The following is a 22,380-nucleotide window of genomic DNA, read 5'->3' on the forward strand; positions in this document are numbered from 1 at the left end:
TTGCAAACCATTATGTTGATACAAGTTTTAGAAAAACTTTGTATTGATATTATACAGACTTGGATCTACCATAATTTAAATAATGTTCTCCCAAACATATTTCCCCATTAAAAATGTCCACTACACCTTGGTGAGTCTCTGAGGCAAGTGTCTGAGCGGTCTCTGCTCCAGTGCCATGTCTTCACCTCCCAGGCCTCCTCTAATCAAACCTCCCCATCCTTCAGAGTTTGGGACTAGCAAATGCAAACTCATATATAGAATGGATAAACAACAGGGGCCTATTGTGTAGCACAGGGAACTATATTCAATATCCCTTAAGAAACCATAATGGAAAAGAATATGAAAAAGTTTATATATATATAACTGAATTCCTTTGCTGCACACCAGAAACTAACACAACTTTGTAAATCAACTATACTTCAATTAAAAAAGAATCATTTAAGGACTTCCCTCGTGGTCCAGTGGTTAAGAGTCTGTGCTCCCAATGCATGGGGTCTGGGTTCGATCCCTGGTCAGGGAACTAGATTCCACGTGCCACAACTAAGAGCCTGCATGCTGCAACTAAAAAGATCCCGCATGCCACAGCTAAAGATCCCTCATGCCTCAACTAAAGATCCCGTGTGCTGCAACTAAGACCCGGCACAGCCAAATACATACATACATACGTACATAAATATTTTTTTAAAAAAGAATCATTTACCTGTAATAATAGGTCCATAATAATGCTAGTCAATAAACATGTATAGGGGCTTCCCTGGTGGTGCAGTGGTTGAGAGTCCGCCTGCCGATGCAGGGGACACGGGTTCGTGCCCCGGTCCAGGAAGATCCCACATGCCGCGGAGTGGCTGGGCCCGTGAGCCATGGCCGCTGAGCCTGCGCGTCCGGAGCCTGTGCTCCGCAACGGGAGAGGCCACAACAGTGAGAGGTCCGCGTACCGCAAAAAAACAAAACAAAACAAACGTATATATTTAGAAAAAGAACCTCCCCATCCTGTGTCCATCCAAGCCCCAAGGCCCCACCAGGCTCCAAGTTAACTGGTCTCAAATAAATGTATTGAATCAGGATATTAAACACTGATACTGCAAAATGCTCACACAATTGTGTAAAGAAGAAATCTGACAAAGGAAAAGATGTTCAACCTCACATGCAGTCAAAAGAATGCAAATATGATATAATTTTTCAATTACCAAATGCACAAAAGTGAAAAGGAATGGCAATACTAGAGTTTGAGAGACTTCAAAGAAATGTGAGGTCTCCTGTACATTGGTGGAAGTATGAATTGGCACAGCTTTCTGGAGAGCAGTTTGACAATGTATGTCATACACGTAAAAATGTGCAGACACAGCAGTTCCACTCCTGAGAGTTTATTGTAAGGAAATTATTGAACAGGGGTCAAGGAAATTCAAACCAGCCTTGTTTATAATAAAGAATAATTAGAAATAATCTAAATGTTGACCAAATGAGGTTTATTCACATAAATTATGGTCTACTCATACAATGGAATGCTAAAGAGCCTTTAAAATGATATGAATATTTTTAGACATTTATAGACATGAAAGGATATCCATTAGATACCACGCCCTTATGGTGTCATTAATGTAAAAGTGTGTGTGTGCATGCATGCACGTGTGAGTTCATGCACACAGAGATCTAATATGAAGGTCATCAGAATATCAACCATGGCGTCTTCTGGTTGGGAGAGCTTTGAATGTCTTTACTTTCTTATTTCCTTATTGTTTCTAAACTTAAAAAAGCAACATTATTTATTTTCACATTAATAGCTAACACTAACAGAGTGTGCATTACGTGCCAGGCACTTCTCTAATTGCTATAAACTGTTAGTATTCCTAACGAAGACAAAGGTGGTGAGAGATTGAGTAACTTGTCCAAAGTCCGTAGCTAGTAAACGTGAAGCTGGAATTCAAAACCTGGTTGTCGGGATTTCCCTTGTGGCGCAGTGGTTAGGAATCCGCCTTTCAAGGCACGGGACACGGGTTCGAGCCCTGATCCGGGAAGATCCCACATGCCGTGGAGCAACTAAGCCCGTGCGCCACAACCACTGAGCCTGTGCTCTAGAGCCCACAAGCCACAACTACTGAGCCCACATGCCACAGCTACGGAAGCCCACGTGCCTAGAGCCCGTGCTCCGCAATGAGAGAAGCCACTGCAATGAGAAGCCTGCGCCCTGCAATGAAGAGTAGCCCCTGCTCACTGCCACTAGAGAAAGCCCACACGCAGCAATGAAGACCCAACGCAGCCAAAGATAAATAAAAAATAAAACTTGGTTGTCTTGCTCCACAGGTTGCACTCTTACTACACTAATTAACCCCAATAGATTGAAAGTCTCTTAAATCCTCCCCCCACCAACAACCCCACACTTCTCTTCAGAAGTAACCATTTAACCACCTGACAGGCATCCTTTCAAAACTGCTGCTGGGCATGTTCAGACACATGTGTAAACACACAAACACACATGTGTGTTTTTCTTTTTTTATAGAATGGGATGCATAGTTCACCCTTGTGCTTTTTATCTCTGAGTGTTATTCTTCAGCATGGATGTATGGAATTGACGTAACCATGTCTTTACTGAAAACTGGTGGTTTCCAGTTATTCACCCTACTGGACAAAGCTGCAGTAAGCATCTCCTGGTATACATATTACTGTGTGTAGATGTGCAATGATACTCCTGTGATAATTTCCTAGAAATAGAACTGCTCAGTCAAACGACAAAAGAGACTCCCCAGTTCCCCACCCCAAGAAGGCTACGTGGCTACACTATATATATATATATATATATATACATACACACACACACACACACACACATACTATATTCATACATACAGTTTGAGTGCCCACCCCCCATGTTTCCACCAACACAGGAAGTTGTCAATCTTTTAAATTTTTGCCAATATGAAAAGTGAAGGATGTTGTTTCATTTGCAACAATTTAAATGTTCTTGATTACTAGTAAAGTTGAACATCTTTTCATACATTTATTGGCCATTATTTCTTTTCAGAATTGTTCACTTTTCAGTTGGGTAATTTGAGTTTTTCTTATTGATGTGAAGAAGCTTTGTGGACTTCCCTGGTGGTCCAGTGGTTAAGACTCCGCGCTTCCAAAGCAGGGGGGTGCAGGTTTGATCCCTGGTCAGGGAACTAAGATCCCACATGCCGTCTGGTGCAGCCAAAAAAAAAAAAAAAATCCTTTGATGCCCTGTTTGTTGCAAATATTTTCTGAGTACGTTGCATTTATGTGAATCTCATTTATGTCTTATTGTGTTACACAGAGGTTTTAGTTTATTTTTATGTAACAAAATGTGCCCATTTATTTTCCCTTTATGGTTTTCCATCTTGCTTAAGAAGTCTTTCTCCACAACCACAACATTCTCCTATATTCTCTTCTAGTATATTTATATTTATAGATTTTAACATGGTTATTTATTTATTTTAATTGTGGTAAAATACATATAACATAAACTTTACCATTTTAACCATCTTTAAGTGTACAGTTCAATAGCATTAAGTACATTCACATTGTTGTGTAACCATCGCTACCATCCATCTCCTGAACTCCTTCATCTCACAAAACTGAAACTCTGTACCACTTAAACAGTAAGTTCCCTGCCTCTCTCCCCTCAGCCCCTGGTAACCACCATTTTACTTTCTGTCTCTATGAATTTGACTACTCTAGGTCCCTCATAGAAGTGGAATCTTACAGTATTTGTCCTTTTGTGACTGACTTATTTCACTTAGCATAATGTCTTCAAGTTTTACTCATGCTGTAGCATGCGTCAAAATTTCCTTTATTTTAAGGCTCAACAATATTCCATTATAGATTTATTTTTATGTCTAGCCTTTAATCCACATAGAATTTAGTAGTGCTTGGTAAGAAGTAGGGACTTTTTTATATTTAGGTTGGTCATCTTTTAAACGGCTCCTCCATCAAAACCCAAATTCCCGTGGGGGCTCAGGTCTGTTTCCAGACTGTTGTTTTACTGATCCCTTTGTCTATATCTGGACTGGAATTACAATGCTTTAATTAAGGTTTTCAGTAAGTTTTTATATCTGCTAAAAGCATGTCCCCTCCCCATTCTTCTTTTTTTAGACTTTCCCGAACCACTCTCAGACATTTACTTTTTCAGAGGAACTTTAGAATTAGATAGTCACAGTCCAAAAATACTCCCCTGGGATTTTGATTGGCATAGCTTGACGCTACTCACTAACTTGAGGTCGACATCTAATAAAGCTGAGCCAGCAGGTCTCCAGCCAGATTTTGCTTCCCAGCGGCTCTCCAGGCTGTGCGGTGCTGCCCTCTGCGGGGGAGGTACAGGCCAGTGCTACCTCTGCCAGCCTGCCCGAGGCCTTCCCACTTGGTCCCCTCCACCCCAGCCTATGATTCCAAGGCTTCTAGAAAGGACAAACTCCTACATACCCTTGGTTTAATTTCTTTCCTTCCTCAAATGACGTTTAGATTTTAACTTGAACTTTCAGAGCCAAAATACGAGTGGGACTCATGGAAACCTCAGGCCCTACACTAGAACTGTGGGGAAATACTTTCCTGCTCCCAGCAAACACCCCATAAGGCAGACACTGAACACATGTGTGACCAGTAGACGGGTACCTAGGGCCCAGTGGACGATTTTTTAACGGCTCTATTATTAATGGGTACCATAACGTTCCCTTGTTTTAAGTGTATGAATTAAATGAGTTTTAGTAAATGTACAGGAGTTGTGTGACCATCACCAAATCCAATTTTAGAACATTTCCACCACCCTAAAAGTATCCTTCATGCCCGTTTATAGTCATTCTCTGATACCACATTGTCCTGAGCATTACTGCATCAGGAGGAGTGGGGGACCGAGTGCGGATGTCCCCAGGAGATCCTCTGCCTGTGAGTCTAGGACCAATGCCCCAACAGTGTGCATAGCATGACTCACAAGCCAACACCCCTCCCCTGAAGAGGCCCAGCTCTGGGCTCCTCCTGAGGGCAAAGGCCATGCTGAGCCCCATCCTTACTTTTCCAGGTGGATAAAGTTTGAAGAAAAGGTAGAGGAAGGAGGCGAGCGCTGGAGCAAGCCCCATGTGTCCACACTGTCCCTGCACAGCCTCTTTGAGCTCCGGACCTGCCTGCAGACGGGGACGGTGCTGCTGGATTTGGACAGCGGCTCCTTACCACAGATCATAGGTGAGGCAAAGGACCGCTGTGGCCCCCACCAAGCAGGGCAGCGTCCCCCTTCACCTGCCCCATCTCATGCCCACCCTTGGTCTGCATGGCACACCCACCTCTGATGCCTGCCTAATTCTGCAGAGACCAGGCTTTGGGTCTGAGGCCCCCAAGGCAGTGTCACAGTTGCTCCAAGTTTCAGATACACGTAGAGAGGGAAAGGTCAGCGTCTGAAATGCCATCCAGCAATGTAACAAAAGGGAGAAGGGCTTCTTCGCGTGGTTGGAGACACCTATTGCCATGGCAACCTGTTTCTTGTCAGGGTAAATAGATCACCATTCATCTTTAGGAAATTAGCTCTCGTTTGATAGAGTGGCAAAGGGAGGGAGCGGCTTGCCTTATCATCCCTAAAACTTCTTGTGAATTTTGTTTTAGCACATTCAGTTTTGCCAGAACTACATTGCCCAAAATACTTTTCTAAAAAGAATTCACGTTAGGACTAAAACCACTTAGCATTGTACCTTGTGCTTCTTAGGGTACTTTCATGTGTACAATTTCATTTATTTTCCACAATGTTATTGATAGAAAGAGCAGAGAATCCTATACCCACACAAGCATGCACATGTGCACCCACATGGGCACACAATGCACCCCCATGCACACGCACATACATACACCAACTCCCACAGACATGCACACACCCTTTTACACATAAGGAGGCTGAGCGTTCATGACTGGTTCAAATTTTCAGTTCTGTGGCAAAGGTGGGACTATTTCTACATTCCCTGCCTCCTTTAGGTCACTTTTAATCCCACTAATAACAGATGAAACTGAAGACCCCCACACCCCTGGTCATTCGGTGCCACGTGGACAAGGCATGTTTGTTTCCCACTTAGATGATGTCATTGAAAAGCAAATCGAGGACGGCCTCCTTCGGCCAGAGCTCCGAGAGAGGGTCAGCTACGTCCTACTGAGGAAACACCGTCACCAAACCAAGAAGCCCATCCACCGCTCCTTGGTTGACATTGGAAAGTCAGTCTCCTCCACCACCAGTGAGTTGGGCCATACGCTGGTGGCTTGTTCTGTGCACGCATCTCAAACCTGCAACCCTCCACTCTTGATACCCCAGAGTTGAGATGCCCAGACACTAGCCTTGCCGGACCTGTCAGATAAACGCAATAATCGGTACAAAGTCGATAACGCTGCTACCTAAAGAGACTTGAGGAATCTCCTTAGATGAATTATTTTAAATGGAAAATGTTTAGCCTACAGTGGGCACGTACTCGGCGCTTACCTGGGTTCCAGGCACTGGCTGAGTGCTCCACACGTATCAACTCACTTCATCCTCACAACAACCCCATGACTAGGTATTGTCCTCATCACCCCCAGTTTACAGACGAGGAGGCTGAGGCACGGAGAGGCTGAGTTACGTACCTAAGATCACATGGCCAGTAGGTCGTGGGACCAGGGGTCATCTACGACACCTGGTGTCTATTTAATCAATTGTATATCTATTTCACTTTCAAAGGTACAAATATTTTCTCTAATCATGTTCAGGCTATTCACTTGCTGAAAAAAATCCTGAAAAACAAGAACCAAAACCAGAACATCCTTTCTTCCTAGAAGGGGAAGAGACATGTCTTGCAGCCCAGCTTTATTTAGGTGTCACGATTGTAAACGTGAATTGTGCTAACGGAAGAAGCTGCGCCACTCCAGCAAGTCGGCCGAAGTCAAATCTCTTCTGTCCCTCCTCCCAGATCGCAGCCCAGGCCGGAGCCCCGCGGCGGGCCCCGGCCTACACCACTCCACCGAGGACCTGAGGATGCGGCAAAGCGCGAATTACGGCCGCCTGTGTGAGTATCTTCTTTCTCTGCCACTGTGTGGCAGCTTCGTCCTGGCTGTGGCCACTCTGGAGTCAATTTTCATGCTTTCATAGCAGAGGAGGTAAAGCCCAGGGTCTGTCTAGAACTCTCAGGCATCCGAAGAAATCTAACTTTCACCCTAAACCTGGGCTGCCCTCAGAGTCTAACTTACTACCGTAATTTTCTAAATAATTCCTCCAAAAACTGCAGCTCTAATCAAGTCCTGTCATAATCAATACCCAATCCTGTGTGCTAGGCATTTTTAACTTAGTCTATGGCTTTATTTTCACCAAACTGATCATTAGCTCTGTTTTTGGTGAGACGTCTTCCTAGAAACAATTAAAAGCAGGCTAGGTCCTTTGCCCCAGGACAGAGAATGTTCCCATCCCTGGATGACGGTCTTGGGCCCCAGACAATGAAATGCTGGTGGAGCTGCAGCCCCTGAGGGCTGTGACTGGGTGAGTGGAGCCTGTGAGGGGCATGGTCACAGACCGGGTTTTGTCAGGCAATTCATCAGGGCTGAACAGACAGGTGAGCTGTGAGGCAAAGAAAAGAGGGAACTTGGGAAGTGAAAAGAAAAAGCAGTGTGAAGGAGTATTTTCCTTTAAATGCTTTTACTAGAATGACAAGATACGAACAAGCACATCCCAGGGCTGTGTCCCTGACCAGGCCAGAGGAATGCTTCAGGACAGTGACAGTGATGTGACCTTTGCCACGGCAGGGGTTTGTCACGGTCTTTTCTCTCTGTTCTTAGTGACCCCTGCTCTTAGTGACCTCCTGCTCTTAGTCTCCCTGGTCTTGGTTATTCCACAGAGGGAAGCTGGCAGTCAGAGACGGTGAATGGCTTTGGGACGAGCCTTCTGCTCTGTTATTTACTGTATATGAAGTGCCAATGCTGCTGTGGTGGGGACCTGGATAAAAGACATGAATAAGTGATTACAGCTTTGTGTGCACACCTCCCTACCCCAAGGTGGCACCTGGGAAGGCTCAAAGAGGAGGAGACACTTGCCTGAGTCTTGGAGAATAAATAGAAGTTTTCCAGTAGCATGGGGGGAGGAAGAGCGTGTTCTTTAGAACAAAGGAAACAAACAGCAGGTGAAGGGAAGGTGCTGTGAAGGGTGCCCCATATTCGGGGAAATAGGGTGATTCAGTTCACCAGGCTCTAAGGGAAAGAGGGTCCAATCAAAAGGGGCCTATGAATCCTGCAAAAGACCCCAGCCTGTATTCTGAGGGTAATGGGGACTCCTGAGAAGTTTTATGCAGGAACGTATCATGGTCAGATTTTTATTTGAGAAATAAACTAGAAGGGGCTGAACTATTGGGAGCAAGAGACGGGGACCGTGTTCGGGCAGTGAGAGCAAGAACAGACAGAAGGACCCCGCTGGGCTTCAGCGACTGGTGGGAAGTGGGAAATAAGGAAGAAGGAGGCGTCAAGGCTGGCTCCTGGTCTGCTCTGATTGCCAGTGGACAAGGGGGAGGAAGCACTGGCGGTGTGGGGTCTATGCGGGGAGACATCTGATGGAAGACAACGAGTTTCGTTTCAGGTGTGTTGAGTTTGAGTTGCCAGGTCAGGCTGCTCAGAGGAATCTGGAGCTCAGGACAGATCTGGACTGGAGACCCAACCTGGGCATCCCCAGCACAAATGTGGATGGGGATGAAACAGGAGGGGATGGGACTGACCGAGGAGGACGGGGGTGAGGCCTCTGGAGGGTCTGAGTGCAAAGCAAGGCCCTGAGGAGAGCCCAGCAAGAGAGGATCCTGGATGGAAATAAGAGAGGGGAGCCGAGGGAAAGCAGAGTCTGGAAGTGCGGGGACACCACAGACCACAGAAAGCCTGTGGATGTGGCTGCTGGTGGGAAATGAGAGCTGAACTTCTCCTGCCTTAATGGAGGAAGGAGCTGTTCGAATAGTTCACCACCACTGTTCTCGCCATGGGGAGTCCCACCTTCCTTCCCTCTGCTGGCCCAAATCCCCAGCCGTCTTTAAAGACTCGCATGGGTCATGGAGGACAGAGGTGAAACTGCTCTTTTCTCTCCAACAAGGCCCAAGCTTAGTGACACCTGGCTCGTTACCCAATAGTGTGTCTGTCCCTCCCCACCTCAGGGCCTGGCGCAGAGCAGCATCTTAGTCTCTGCCCAAGCAGGCAGGGCGAAGGGCTGGGACCAGGGCGTAGCACACTGAGGAGTGAGAAGGACGCAGCAGAACCTGGGGCCCAGCAGTTCTTTTAAGAAAGCTGCCATTGAAAAGAAGAAGAGAGAGAGAATGCTTGCTGAAAGGGGCTGCCGGATTAGGGGAGCGGGGTTTGCTTTGGTTGTGAAGATGGGAAAAGCCTGTGTAGAGACCAAGAGAAAAGGGCCTGCGAGAACCTGTCTTCCCCTGATGGACCTTCTTTTCCTTTTCTCCTAGGTCACGCCCAGAGCAGAAGCATGAATGATATTTCTCTCACCCCAAATACAGACCAGGTAGTAAAGCCCCTGCCCTTGGCTGCAGTGGAGGGCCAGGGCAGGAAGAAGTCTTTGGCTTCAGGGGTAGGGAGCCCCTACAGGCAAAACTCTACTCCCGTGAAAAAGTGGGAGTCCCCAGGAAGGATGCGGGTGGGGCTCTGGGTTGCCTTGGTGACTCAGCCCAGTCCCACACTTGGGTGCTGGCTCTGTGCCAGGCCTTGGAAGGAGTAGGGGACAGAGAAGTGTGATCAGATGAGATGCCAGCTCTCCCTGACCTTGGGGTTTATTGGAGAGAGAAGACCGCCACACAGAATTTCACCTCCTCCATGACACGCAAACACTTTTAAGGATGAAGTGGGGGCTTGGGCTGGTAGAGAAGAGCAGTGGGGCCTCCCTGTGGGGACAATAATGATAGTGAATCACCTGGACTGCCCAATAGTGTATCTTCTCCTTGGCTAGTGCCGGATAAAGTCAGTTCTTGTCTCCCACCAGCTTGGCTGAAACCTCCTTGATGAGATCAGAATCCCGCAAACAAGTTGAGTCCAAGTTCTAAGCCCACAGCCCAGGACCCCCATGACTGTGCCCCCGAGGGAAGCCCAGAGGAGGCTTCCCTCAATTCCAAACATTCACATCTCAGGGGCAGAAGGTCCCAAGGTCTCCTTGCCTGTGCCCCCAGGAGTAGGAAGGAAGGTGATGAGGGAAACCTGAACTTTGGCACCTACTCCTCAGGAGCTTGGGTGACCTCCAGGCCTCCAAGGCAGTCCCAAGTTTGGTGGAAGGCAAAACAAGAGTATTCCCTCATGTCAGTGTCTCCAGGGCCCTTTGGTGGCCAAAATAATAAAATAACAATAATAACGGCATCAACCAACATTTGAGGTCCACACATTGCATGCGCTACATTGTGTGGTGCGTTTTCTGTGCATCATGAAGGTACTATATCGTCTTCACTCTACAGATGAGAACATAAAAGCAGGTAAATAACGTGCCTAAGTTCATGCAGCTGAAAGGTGGCATGCCCATGATTTGATCCAGGCAGTGTGACTCTAGAGCCCTTAATTTGGGAGTGACTTAGGAACGAGTATTCTGGAATCTTATTTAGAGAAGAACCCCACTTTACTATAGTCATGCGCACAGACAGTGGAGCCGTTATAAGGAAGCACTGCCTAGTAAAAGTTTTTCACAACCTATTTTTCATTACCTATGTGGTAAGAAGAGTACCATCTGCTACTTTCCCCCGGCAATGCTGCCTTTGATTTAGGGGTTGGAACCCAACACCGGGCACTAGCGTCCCCTGGGTTCAGGCAGTGGGGTCAGCAGGACCCTGGTTAGACAAGCCCATGGCCAGACCATCACCAAACCAGGGTGGCCAGAACACCAGCATGGCCCATTTCTGGGATGCCACAACTCTGGCCTCCTTACTGGGGTGACAGACTACAAGGGAGGACCAAGGCCCTGTTTTAACTCCTCTCTGCTCATGGTTATGAGCGTGTTGCATGGGCCACTCCAGAGCGTTGCTGTTTTCAAAACCTTGTTCTCCAGGGCACTCCTGCCACCCACCTGCTCCCTGCCTGATGCCCAGGGACATGGAGTTGGCAGGGAGACAGTGGCTGCCCTGGCACACCCAGAACTCCATCCTGAAGAACCTGCTTATGGACCCGCTAACTGCTCCTGGGACAAAGGAACTTTCTGAGTTGTGGGGATTCTGGCCTTCCCATTAACTCGTGCTGTTGCTTATTCTCACTGCGTTAGGGTCCTTGGGGCTGTTGCCCAGGGGGTTGTGGAGAGTTTTATGTTTTTTAAGGGATTTAAAAGATTATAAGGGTGCAGCCCTTGCTCACAAGCCTTTTCTAGGGCTGGTAGGTCCCCAGCCCAGTATGTATCACGTCCCCCACGAGTCAAATCAGGAAATGGCTGTGGGCCCAAAGGGGCAAGACCTGTTGGCCATGCCCATGCCCATAACTGACCCCTCTCCAGGGACAGAAGGAAACTATCTTCACTGAGCTTATGAGAAACAAACATTTCTGTGCCCACAAGAGAGACTCCCATCAAGGGGGAATAGGTGGCAAAATTGTGGCGTCCGCAGAATCTCTCTGTACCACTTGCCTCCACCTCCTGGGCCCTTTCTTCCTTTGTTGGCCACTGTGGACTCCCACCAGCCCGGTCCTCCCCAAACACTCCTTCCCCACCTCTCTCTGTGAAACCATCTCTGTCTCTTGCCTATCCCCTTGCTGCCCAGAGGGAAAGTGATCTGAAAAACTAATGTACCCTAAGATGTACCCTAAGATGTTAAAGACCAAGAAGAGTGTGTATGTGGCCACCCCTGGGCACTTTCATCATAAGAGAGGGCTCCGGAGGAGTTGGCATCTTGTCCATAGGATGAAAGTCATGACCACAGAGAGTGGGGCTGACTTGGGGCAGAGGGCTTGTCTCCAGCACCTCTCACATTGGACCCCACTCACTCTTCCTGCCCTGACTAGACACCAGCCAGAGGGACTGGATAGAGGGTACTTCGATAGTCTCAGTTGGAAAGGCTCAGAAGCTATGAGTTTCCTGGGAGGTCCTCTAGGGGTGACTTGGGGGCACAGAAGCCTCTCACAGGCTTGGACCCACAGGTCCAGGGGTTTCCCGTCAGCCAGGAAGCTGGTGGTAAAGAAAAACAAAGTGTGTCCACTCTGGCCATCAGGATGGTCTCATTCCTCCCACGGCCATCCAGGGTAAAGGCAGAGAGGGAGGGCTGGGTAGCTGGAGTGTAAGGGCCGAGACTCCCATTTGCTTGAGCTGCTGCTGGGGGAAGAGACCTGATGTCCAGCAAGCCCTGACTTTCTACTCTGACCCCTCAACTCACACTTCAGTAGAACAAGGTTTTCGCCCATCAAGGAACATCTTAGGGGGTCAAGTCGTTGCCTGTTCCTTCCCATCTACGAAAGGCTTAACTGGTCCCTGGGGTTAACCAACTTTGAGTCTTCTCATCCGCAGATTGTGTGAGAGTGTCGGCTTATTTCCTTCAGTCTCTTGAGAAACGCTGGGAGAATTTTGTAAGGTTAGGGCTCCACAGTAGTCTGAACGGGCTGAGTGAGAGCCGAAACCACTGCACGTGAGTATCCATGGGTATCTCGTGTCCCCCTCACTGACCAGCGGAAAAACAAATTCATGAAGAAGATCCCCAAGGATTCAGAAGCCTCCAATGTGCTCGTGGGCGAGGTGGACTTCCTGGACCAGCCATTCATTGCCTTCGTGCGTCTCATCCAGTCAGCCATGCTGGGAGGAGTGACCGAGGTGCCTGTCCCCACCAGGTGAGAGCCATTGAAATCTGCCCACCATACCCACCCTCGGGTGGCCAGCTGTCCATGCAGTCAGCTAGTAGTGCAGTTGGAGACACCCCTAAATCGAAGAAGGAAAAGTAGGGAACTGTATGGGGATGGCAATCTGACTCAGGAAGAATTTGAGAGAATTTATTTAAAATAATCATAAACAAGAAGTAGCCAGCAGCTGGAAGAGGCGCTGCTGGGTGAGCTCTGGGATGCCAGGGCGTGGCAAAGATGCTCAGGTGGGAGTGAAGAGGAATGTCTCTCCAAAGCAAATATGGGATTCAGAGGAGGGAAGGGACATGTTTCTGCCCAGTTAAAAAATTAAGAATGGACACTATTTAGGGCCAGAAAATCCTTCTCTCCACCTGCTTTTACTTTTCCTTCTCACTTTCCCCCTCCTCCTCCATCTTCTTTGCAGATTTCTGTTCATACTGCTGGGACCTTCTGGGAGAGCAAAATCCTACAATGAAATTGGCCGTGCCATTGCAACCCTCATGGTAGACGACGTAAGTGCCACGAGAAGCATGTACTCCTGAATGTCATGGCTCCTGCGTCAAACACTGTGCCTTCATTCATTCACTTATCCAACAAGTCACGTTTGAGCACCTACTGTATGCCAGACCCTGTGCAGGGTGTGAGGATTACGAGAATGAGGGAATAGTCACTGCCCTTTAGGAGCACCAATCAAGTGGGAGAGATAGACCTACAATCCTAGAGTGAACCATGTGCTAACTGCCCAGGCAGTCAATGGGCCCTTCACACACGAGGGGGCTTTAAAGCTAAGGATGAGCACCAGCCTAGGAGGCAGGCATTCCAGGCAAAGGGCCACGGTTCAGAGAGGGAGGGGCTGGATGGAAGTGGTTTGATATAGGCTCAGTGCAAGAGCTTCAAGAGCAGGAGGTAACACCAGAGAGAGGAGCCATATACTATACGGAGCCCGTAGGCAGAGCTGAGAGTTGACACTATGTGACAGGGAGCCTAGAGGAGTTTAAACACGAGCACAACCCAATCAGATCTGTAAAGTCAGAAGGAACCCTCTGGAGACAGTGTGGAGTGATGCAGCCTGAGCCTCCAAAGATGAAGGGCTGGGATGTTAAAACAGATTTGAAATACCTGAGCTTCTCCGACTGGGCTCTGCACAGGTTTTCTGAAGAGCTCGCTCTGTGGGAAACTGAGAGCAGAAAGGTTAAGTAAGTAACTCAACCCAGGTCGGACAACTGGAATACAGAGACCTGGCCTTCAGGTCCGGGAAGAGCCGCCTTGCTGCATGTCCCACTGTCCCCACTGTGCTATGTTCCAACTGCCCCGTTGTTCTCATCTCAGAAACTGAGAACAAATTGGCAGCTGGAGTAATGGCTCAAAGTGACTTTCTTTGAAAGTGTATGTGGTTGTGCCCCCCGGGAGGTGGATGAGATGATGACCGCAGCAAGAGAGCGGTCCTTTCTCTTCCTCTGCCTCTTTCCCTGCCAGCTCTTCAGCGACGTGGCCTACAAGGCCAGGAATCGGGAGGATCTGATCGCGGGGATTGATGAGTTTCTAGACGAGGTCATCGTGCTCCCCCCTGGAGAGTGGGACCCAAATATCCGAATTGAGCCACCCAAGAAGGTGACTTCTGCTGACAAGAGGTGTGCATGAATGAAGGGGTGGCAAGCGGGGAACCGGGTCAGAGGGAGCTTTCAGTCTGTCCGTTCCTTTTTTTGGATTTGAAAGAAAGATGTCAGCCTACATGGGTTTATACTTTTTTTTTTTCAGTCTCACTTTATTTCTCTGAAAAAAAAAAATCAGAAGCAAATATGCTGAATGTGACCATCTGTAAAACCTGGGTGATCTGTGTGTGGGTGTTGCTAGATCATTCTCTGCATTCTTCTCTGTATTTTAAGCTATTTGATGATGTTAGAAAGGTAAAGGAGTTATGAGGACAGCCCCGGAGGTGCTGATCTCTTCCTAGGATTGGGAGCCCCACTGTCCCCTGTCGCCCTTCTCCTTCCAGGAAATCCGTGTTCTCCCTGACTGAGCTAGGTCAGATGAACGGCTCTGTGACGGGAAGCGGCGGAGGGGCTGGAGGCGGCGGCGCTGCAGGCGGAGGCGGCAGTGGGGCCGGCGGAGGGAGCAGTGGGGATGATGGAGAGATGCCAACCGTGCACGAGATCGGGGAAGAGCTCATCTGGACAGGAAGGTGCCCACTCCAGGCCTGACAGCGACACCAGTTGTCTTAGATTTCTCTTCTCTTCACCCACCATTTAGGAACCTTCTCCACCTCTGTCAGCAGCACCCACTCCTGGCCTTGGGATCTGGCCAATGCACGCTTTTCCTCCCCAGCCCTCAAAGCCCCTCCTGGATCTGGCAGGAAAGGGGAAGCTAGTGGAGGAACCCAAACTTTTCTCAGGACACCCTTTGTTACCTGTATTAGTTTCCTAGGGCTGCGGAAACAAAGTATCACAGTCTGGGTGGTTTAAACAATAGAAATTTATTCTCTCACAGTTCTAGAGTCTAGAATGTCCAAATCAAGGTGTCAGCAGGGCCATCCTCCCTCTGAGGTTCTGGGTGGAATCCTTCCTCGCCTCTCTGTAGCTTCTGGTGGTAGCCAGCAGTCCTTGGTGTTCCTTGGCTTGCAGCTGCACCATTCCCATCTCTGTCTGTGTCCTCAGATGGTGTTCTTCCTGTGTTTCTGTCTTCGTATAGCATTTTCCTCTTCTTATGAAGACACCAGTCATATTGGATTAGGGCCCACCCTAATGAATTCATCTTAACTTGATTACATGTACAAAATAAGGTCACAGTTACAGGTTAGAATTTTGATATATCTTTTGGGGGGACATAATTCAATCCATAAGAATACCTTTTGAATTTTTTTAACCTTTTGTTACCTAGTCAAAAAACTTGTTTTAAAAGAAAACAATAGAGAATTTTCCTGGCCTTCGTTTCTTTGCCAGCTCTTAGAATAACTTGGGTAGATCTGAATTTAGGAAAGGACACAGCCCTGCAAAGCTATGTGTAAATCATAACTTTGAGAACGAGTCATGTTTTTTTACGCCCTTGGCTCTCTGCCCGCCAGTGGTTCCCAACTTTACCTACTCCCCACTCCCATCCTCACCCAGGGGACATTTGGCAATGTTCAGAGACATTTTTGTTTGTCCCAGCTGGAGGGGAGATGCTACTGGTATCTGGCAGATAGAGACCAGGGATGCTGCTCAACATCCTCCCGTGCACAGGACTGCCCTCCCCCAAACAAAGAATTATCCAGTCCAAAATGTCAACAGTACCAAGGTTGAGAAAACCTGCTCTGTGCTAAGCACTGTGTTAGGAGCTATGGAGACTAGCATCCCCAGTAAACATTCTCCCTAAACCTAAAATTCCCCACTTGTTTGTTCCACAAAGCAAGGAAACCAGTTATAAGGTTCAGAATCTGCCCTTGATGAACCTGTTATAAACCAGGATCTCTCCATCTCCTAAAGCTGGACACACCTATGTTTACCAAGCACAGGCACCCTGTGGATGATCAGGGACGTGAGGAGGATAGCCATCTATGGTCCCCAGGATTTCCATTCCCTGTGAAATGTTAGGTCTACCCCAATACATATTCCCATAAGGCCTTCCCTCTCCCACCCAGGCTGTCTGTGACCACCCTTCCCAGTGGAGATGGTGCCAACCACAAACTCAGTCTAATGACAGAATTCTTCCCTGGTCTTAAATGTTCTGGTGGAAAGATCCCTTTCCCCATCCACCCCTAGTCAAGTTCCCCTCCTCACTGCAGACTCCGCAGGCTCCTGTAAATAGCCCTGCCCCTGCACTGGTGTCTGTGGTGAGAAAGCAGTATCTGGGCCTGTCTTGAGCAGGTTCTTCGGTGGCCTGTGTCTGGATGTCAAGAGGAAGCTGCCCTGGTTCCCAAGTGACTTCTACGATGGCTTCCACATTCAGTCCATCTCTGCCATCCTATTCATCTACCTTGGCTGCATTACCAACGCAATCACCTTTGGTGGGCTTCTGGGGGATGCCACCGACAATTATCAGGTGTGTGTGAGCTGGGGACATGCATGCAAACCTCAGAAAACTCTGCTGCCACCAGGTAGTGGTAAGGAGCTTATTCCCATAATCCCAAAACCAAGGTTTGGGTTTGACCTACCATCCAGGTTCAGACCATCACTTTTTGTAATCCTTTACCCTTGAGAAAAATAATAACAAGCTGGCATAATTAAAAGGTCTAAAGCCAAATCATATTACTAAAGACCAAATTTAAAGATTATATAAATAGAGCAAATGTTTAAGGGGAAATCATCTACTTTGTTAGTTGGTACTTTTCCTACTGATGCTTTAACGAATTCAATGAGCACAATTAATTGAGTTGCTAATTGTGACCTTCTTCCCATACTTTTTAAAAAAACTAACCTTAAATTCTTAGCTTGAAGTTAAGACATTTTTAGAAATGTCTACCATGACAACAACGCAGGTATACCTGGGGAAAACAGTTCAGCAGAGACACTAGCCTGAGACCCAGACAAGGGTCTTCTCCATTGGGGGCCTTTGGGATAGTATCACTGGAAAGCTCAGAGCACCGGGGTGAAGACCCACTTTCCCAGATAAATTAAGATGAGTGTGCCTATCTCCAGCCCACACCACTCTTCTGAGCAGCAGGTTCAGTATCCGGCTGCCTCCTGGGCATGTCCACATAGCTGCCCTTTGGGATCCCCCGACTCACAGGGCCAACATTGCATCCATTACCTTCCCTCCAGACCTGCTGCTCCAGCCAATGAGCGACACCATGGTTGACCCAGATATTCACACATCATCCTTGACTCATAAATCCCAGCTTCCCCCAGTAGCCCTCATGACATGGTCCTACTTGCCTCTCAAGCCTCATCTCCCAGTATTCCCTTTCTCAGATTCCTGTCCTCCTCACTCATCTGCATGCTGTTTTCCATCAATCCTGATCATCTCTCAGGTCTTCAAAGACATGCTCCCTTTCAGCTCCAGCCTTTGTGCCTACTGTTGCCCTTCCCGGCACACTCTTTCTCATCCACTTACCCTATTCTCCTGGTCAATTCTCTGCTCATTTTTTGGTTCTCAGCTTCCGTGTATCTACCTCTTGGGAGGCTTTCCTGACCAACCCTTCACTCTTACTGTATGCTCCTACCTTATCCCAGCTTATCATATTTCTTGGCAGTGGTTCTTAACAAGAGACGATTTTGACCCCTAGGAGACATTGGGTAGCATCTAGAGACAGTTTGGGTTTTTATAACTGGGAGGTGAGGTGCTACTGAGATGCTAATAAACATCCTACAATGCACAGGATAGCCCCCTACAACAAAGGATTATCTAGCCTGAAATGTCAGTAGTGCTGAGGTTAAGAAACTCTGCTGTATGGAAATCGCCTAGTTTCTTGTGTGTATCTCCCACTAGAATGACGATGCATTATGTTGTTTGTTCATGGGTCCTCAATGTCTAGCACAATGCCTGATACATAGTAGGCCCTTAATAGATTTTTGAATGCATGAATGAATGAATGGTCTGACCTCTAAAAGCACCTACTAGATCTTTGAATTAATAAATGATTGGGTGGATGAATGGACTGTCCTCTGGGAGTAGAATGGGCACAGGAACAAGCACGACCATTGGCAGCCCTGTTTTCTAGGCCCTAGGGTGACAAAAGGAAGTCACATGGGACCTAGAATTAGAGAGTGATGCTTGGCAATTATGTGAGGTTGTGGAGTCAGAGATGGGGAGCAGAATTTGAGCAGGAGAGGACCTAGGATAAAGGACGAGCATTGTGGCCCTTGCTGAGATAACTGGGTTCTAACCTGTCAGAGAGGCCCCTTTCGCACACCCCTACTGAGCCTGACACTCCTCATGCCCCCAGGGAGTGATGGAGAGTTTCCTGGGCACTGCCATGGCTGGCTCCTTGTTCTGCCTCTTCTCGGGACAGCCTCTCATCATCCTCAGTAGCACAGGGCCCATCCTCATCTTCGAGAAGCTCCTCTTCGACTTCAGCAAGTAGGTGCCCTTGGTGGCCCCCAGTGCCTGCTCTCACACTTGGGACAGTATGCCAAGGTTGGAGTAGGGGAAGAGCCCCGAGGGGAAGGTGGGGTGAGAAGGTACCAAAGCCGTCTTTACCCGTAGGAGGCACTGCCAGGTGGTCCCTCCTGATTCCCTCCGATATCTGCCTTTAAGCCACCTTAGTGCATATTTGCGCAGCCCATGGGGAGAAATCCAGGCAAGACAAGAGGAGAGAATTCACACTGCTCTGCTCATGAGCAATTATGACTTGAAAGTCAATGCGGTGTATAAAAAGGTTTCAAGCTGGAGGTCAGAAGGCTATGCCCTGACTCACGCAGCTCTGGGCTCAGTTGCCTCACCCACAACATGAGCCCATTTCTAAGGTCTGCTCCAGCTGTGTCATTCTGAAATTCCCTGTTCCTCATTCACTCTGGTGTTTGTTACCAAATGTGTAAGAACCGAAGTGTGTGAGCACCTTTCTGCCACCCCATGGGAGCCTTTCCCAGAATTCTCAAAGACCAGACAACCCCACCCGGGAACTGTCCCCATCCCCAATCCTCTTGTACTTCCTAGGAGGGCATCTGTGCCACAGGAGGGACAGATGAGGCACCCAGGGTGGGTCTGGGGAGCCGAGCACAGCCAAGAGCCTTGGGCTGGAGGCCCTTCGATTCCCTCTGCTCTCCAGAGGCAATGGCCTGGACTACATGGAGTTCCGCCTCTGGATTGGCCTACACTCAGCTGTCCAGTGCCTTATCCTGGTGGCCACAGATGCCAGCTTTATCATCAAGTATATCACCCGCTTCACTGAGGAGGGCTTCTCCACCCTCATCAGTTTCATCTTCATCTACGATGCCATTAAGAAGATGATCGGTGCCTTCAAGTACTACCCCATCAACATGAACTTCAAGCCTGACTCTATCACCATCTACAAATGCGAGTGCGTCGCCCCCGACACAGGTGACCGGTAAACCCAGAGGTGCCCTAGGCCCGCACCCACTACCCACTCCCCTCTAACACCCACTCCCCCTCTGCCTCTCCCCTCCACCCCGTTGTCTACTCAAAGGAAGGAGCATGAGCCTGCTTGGGAGGGGCTGTTCAGCCAAGGACTTTCTGTCCCAAAGGAGCAAATACAGGGTCTTAAACCAGTTTTTGGAAGGAAATCAAGGGGACAGGAACTCTAATGAGGATCACAATACCAGAGCCCAGGGTCGTAGTCAGGAGGAAGCAGTGATAGCGATACCCCAGGAAGGGAAGAAGGCATGCTTGGTCTCAGTGTGGAGTAATGTGGAGGCCACACCAGTCAGAAATGCTACTCAGGCCAGAGGCCTGCTCTAGGCCAGAGGTAGACCTGATGGAGCCTAAAGTCCCTCCCAGCTCCATGAACACATGACACCATGAGTTCTCCCTGACACATCACTGCCAGTGTGTTCACACCAGAGGGATGAACATCCCTACAGATGGGGACATGTCCAGGGTGGAGGACTAGTCAGGGTGGAGGAGGACCTGGCAACTATGTCATTAAAGAATGGTTAGAGAACCTGGGGTTATCCAGGCTTTTAGAGAGGTATGAGAGAAAGTCTGTCATGACGCAGAGGGGCCAGATTCACCCTGTGTAACTCTAAGATGCAGAATGAGGGCTGAGGAACAAAATCTCCAGGAGCCAAACGCTGGCTGAATTCAAGGTATATCTTAACAGTGGTGGAAGCCACCACCCTGAGAGGTATTCGTCCCCTCGGGTGGTAGCAAGCTTCTTGGACACTACCTGGATATCCATCTGCCAGAGGTATCGTAAAAAGGATCCCTGTGCTGGGTGGGAGGCTGAATCAACCAAATGGTCAACCCATTCCTGTGAAGTCCCTTTCTGACCAAAAAAGTGTCATCTGTAAAGTTAGGACTTTCCATAGCTGAACCACTGGCCTCTTTCGCAGTCAGAATCATGCCCCTAAGAGCTTTCAGTGGGACGTGCTCAGAGTGCCCAGGATGCTATAGAGCGGAGGCTAGAGAGCCATCCACATACCTCTTAGCACCACCAGGCTGGACTCACAGAGAAAACTGAGGTCCAGAGACACCCAAGGTCACACCAAATGTCAGTTCCCCTAGAGGATATCAATGCTGGCCCTTCCAGTCTCATGGAACGCTTGTGAGGTTTTCATATCTATACTCAGATTCAGTTGGCATTTCACATAAGTAGTTACCATGTTGTTCAGCACCTTAATGCATACAACCGATAAAAAATATTGATAAGTCAACCAGAAATATTTGTTGCACAATTATTGTGCACTCCACTTTAGACTAGGCCTTGTAAAGATAAAGTTGTTCTGACATCAGGGAACACAGTTTTGGTTGTACCCTCTCACCCCCTGTCACTGCTCTGAATTTGTAAAGATATCGAGACAATTTTTTTCTCTTCTTTTTTTTTCTATAATTCATTTTGAGTTATTTCATTAAAACCCAGCAGTAGGTGAAGCTGTCTGTTGTCCTGAGCCAGGGCATGTTGCTTGCCCAGGGGACTGAGGAGATCCTACCTGCAGGCTCGTGTCATCACACGGTAGAGCAAATCCCATCTCTGTGGACTAAGCCCCATCAGGGCACTTTTGTTTTCTGCTCACACCCTCTGGACTACAGATCCATTGCACTGAACACAAGTGTTCCCACAAACATGGCTTTTGGAAGTACACATCCTTAATTTCTTTCAGAAATGGTCCAAATTCTAGGGTCGTATGTGGAACTTCGGCCATTCTGGGAATCATCTGTCCACAGGAGAAACCAAACATAGGGGTGCCCTAGGAACAGGGCACATCAGGTAGGATTTGAGAACTATAATAGGATCCACCTACCTCCAAATAGTGTCCCCTCTGGCCTTGCCCAGGTGCCTAATGTCACCTCATTCTTTTGGGTCATGCTATTGCCATGATTCTCAAAGTTGGTCCCTGGAAGCAGCATCAGAACTGTCTGGGAACTTGTTAGAAATGCAAATTCTCAGGCCCCACCCCAGACCTGCTGAATCAGAAACTCTGGGATAGAGACAGCTGTATATTAACAAGCCTTCTGGGTGAGTCTCACGTATGCTTAAGTTTGAGAACTACTGCTCTCTTAAACTGAGTCATTATTAGCAACTAGCCGTAGTGAGATTAGGTTTTCAGTTTCTTCATGGAGAGTAAAGGAACTGGAAACAGGACAAGTTAGTTTTGATTAGGAGAATATGAAAGGGAAAATTCTAGATGTTTAGGACCCTGGGGAGGGGGGAGCTAACTAGGGGGGTTTCTTTCCCAGTCCATGGGCCACTCGTTTACCCACTGTTCCATAATCCTAGTGCTACTGCAAAACCCAGTTTGACTGTGGCACACTGTCACTCTTTGTCACTCTTTATCAGTCAGAGCTTGTTTCGGGGCACGCTTTTTAATCTAATCTTGTTTCCATTGTAACTGATTTGTATTCTATTTATGGATGCTGCACACACTGACTTGGCTGCTTTCAATCCCAAGTGAGTACCACTTTGTAAACACTAGAATTTAAAAATATTTGATACTTGGACCCTTTCTAGGATTTTCCATGTTATGGTTCTTCCTTCTTCATCTCAAAGTGGCTTTCAGATAAACCTCACAAAGT

At 48.0% G+C, this 22,380-nt stretch overlaps 1 protein-coding gene across 1 annotated transcript in view; it reads left to right on the forward strand.

Moving 5' to 3' along the window:
• The window catches only part of SLC4A5 (solute carrier family 4 member 5), a 96,425-nt gene that overhangs the window by 43,865 nt on the left and 30,180 nt on the right, over positions 1-22,380 (forward strand). The window contains exons 4-14 of the mRNA XM_089922948.1: positions 5,027-5,187; positions 6,063-6,218; positions 6,924-7,019; positions 9,435-9,490; positions 12,608-12,765; positions 13,199-13,286; positions 14,251-14,405; positions 14,771-14,956; positions 16,617-16,791; positions 18,635-18,768; positions 19,457-19,728. Of these exons, the coding sequence (XP_089779074.1) occupies positions 5,027-5,187; positions 6,063-6,218; positions 6,924-7,019; positions 9,435-9,490; positions 12,608-12,765; positions 13,199-13,286; positions 14,251-14,405; positions 14,771-14,956; positions 16,617-16,791; positions 18,635-18,768; positions 19,457-19,728 (1,637 nt within the window). The remainder of the gene's footprint in view (positions 1-5,026; positions 5,188-6,062; positions 6,219-6,923; positions 7,020-9,434; positions 9,491-12,607; positions 12,766-13,198; positions 13,287-14,250; positions 14,406-14,770; positions 14,957-16,616; positions 16,792-18,634; positions 18,769-19,456; positions 19,729-22,380) is intronic.

This window comes from Delphinapterus leucas, chromosome 13, assembly GCF_059928025.1.
Source record: "Delphinapterus leucas isolate spDelLeu-1000000601 "Yukka" chromosome 13, BTC_Dleu_Yukka2, whole genome shotgun sequence".
Taxonomy (NCBI): domain Eukaryota; kingdom Metazoa; phylum Chordata; class Mammalia; order Artiodactyla; family Monodontidae; genus Delphinapterus; species Delphinapterus leucas.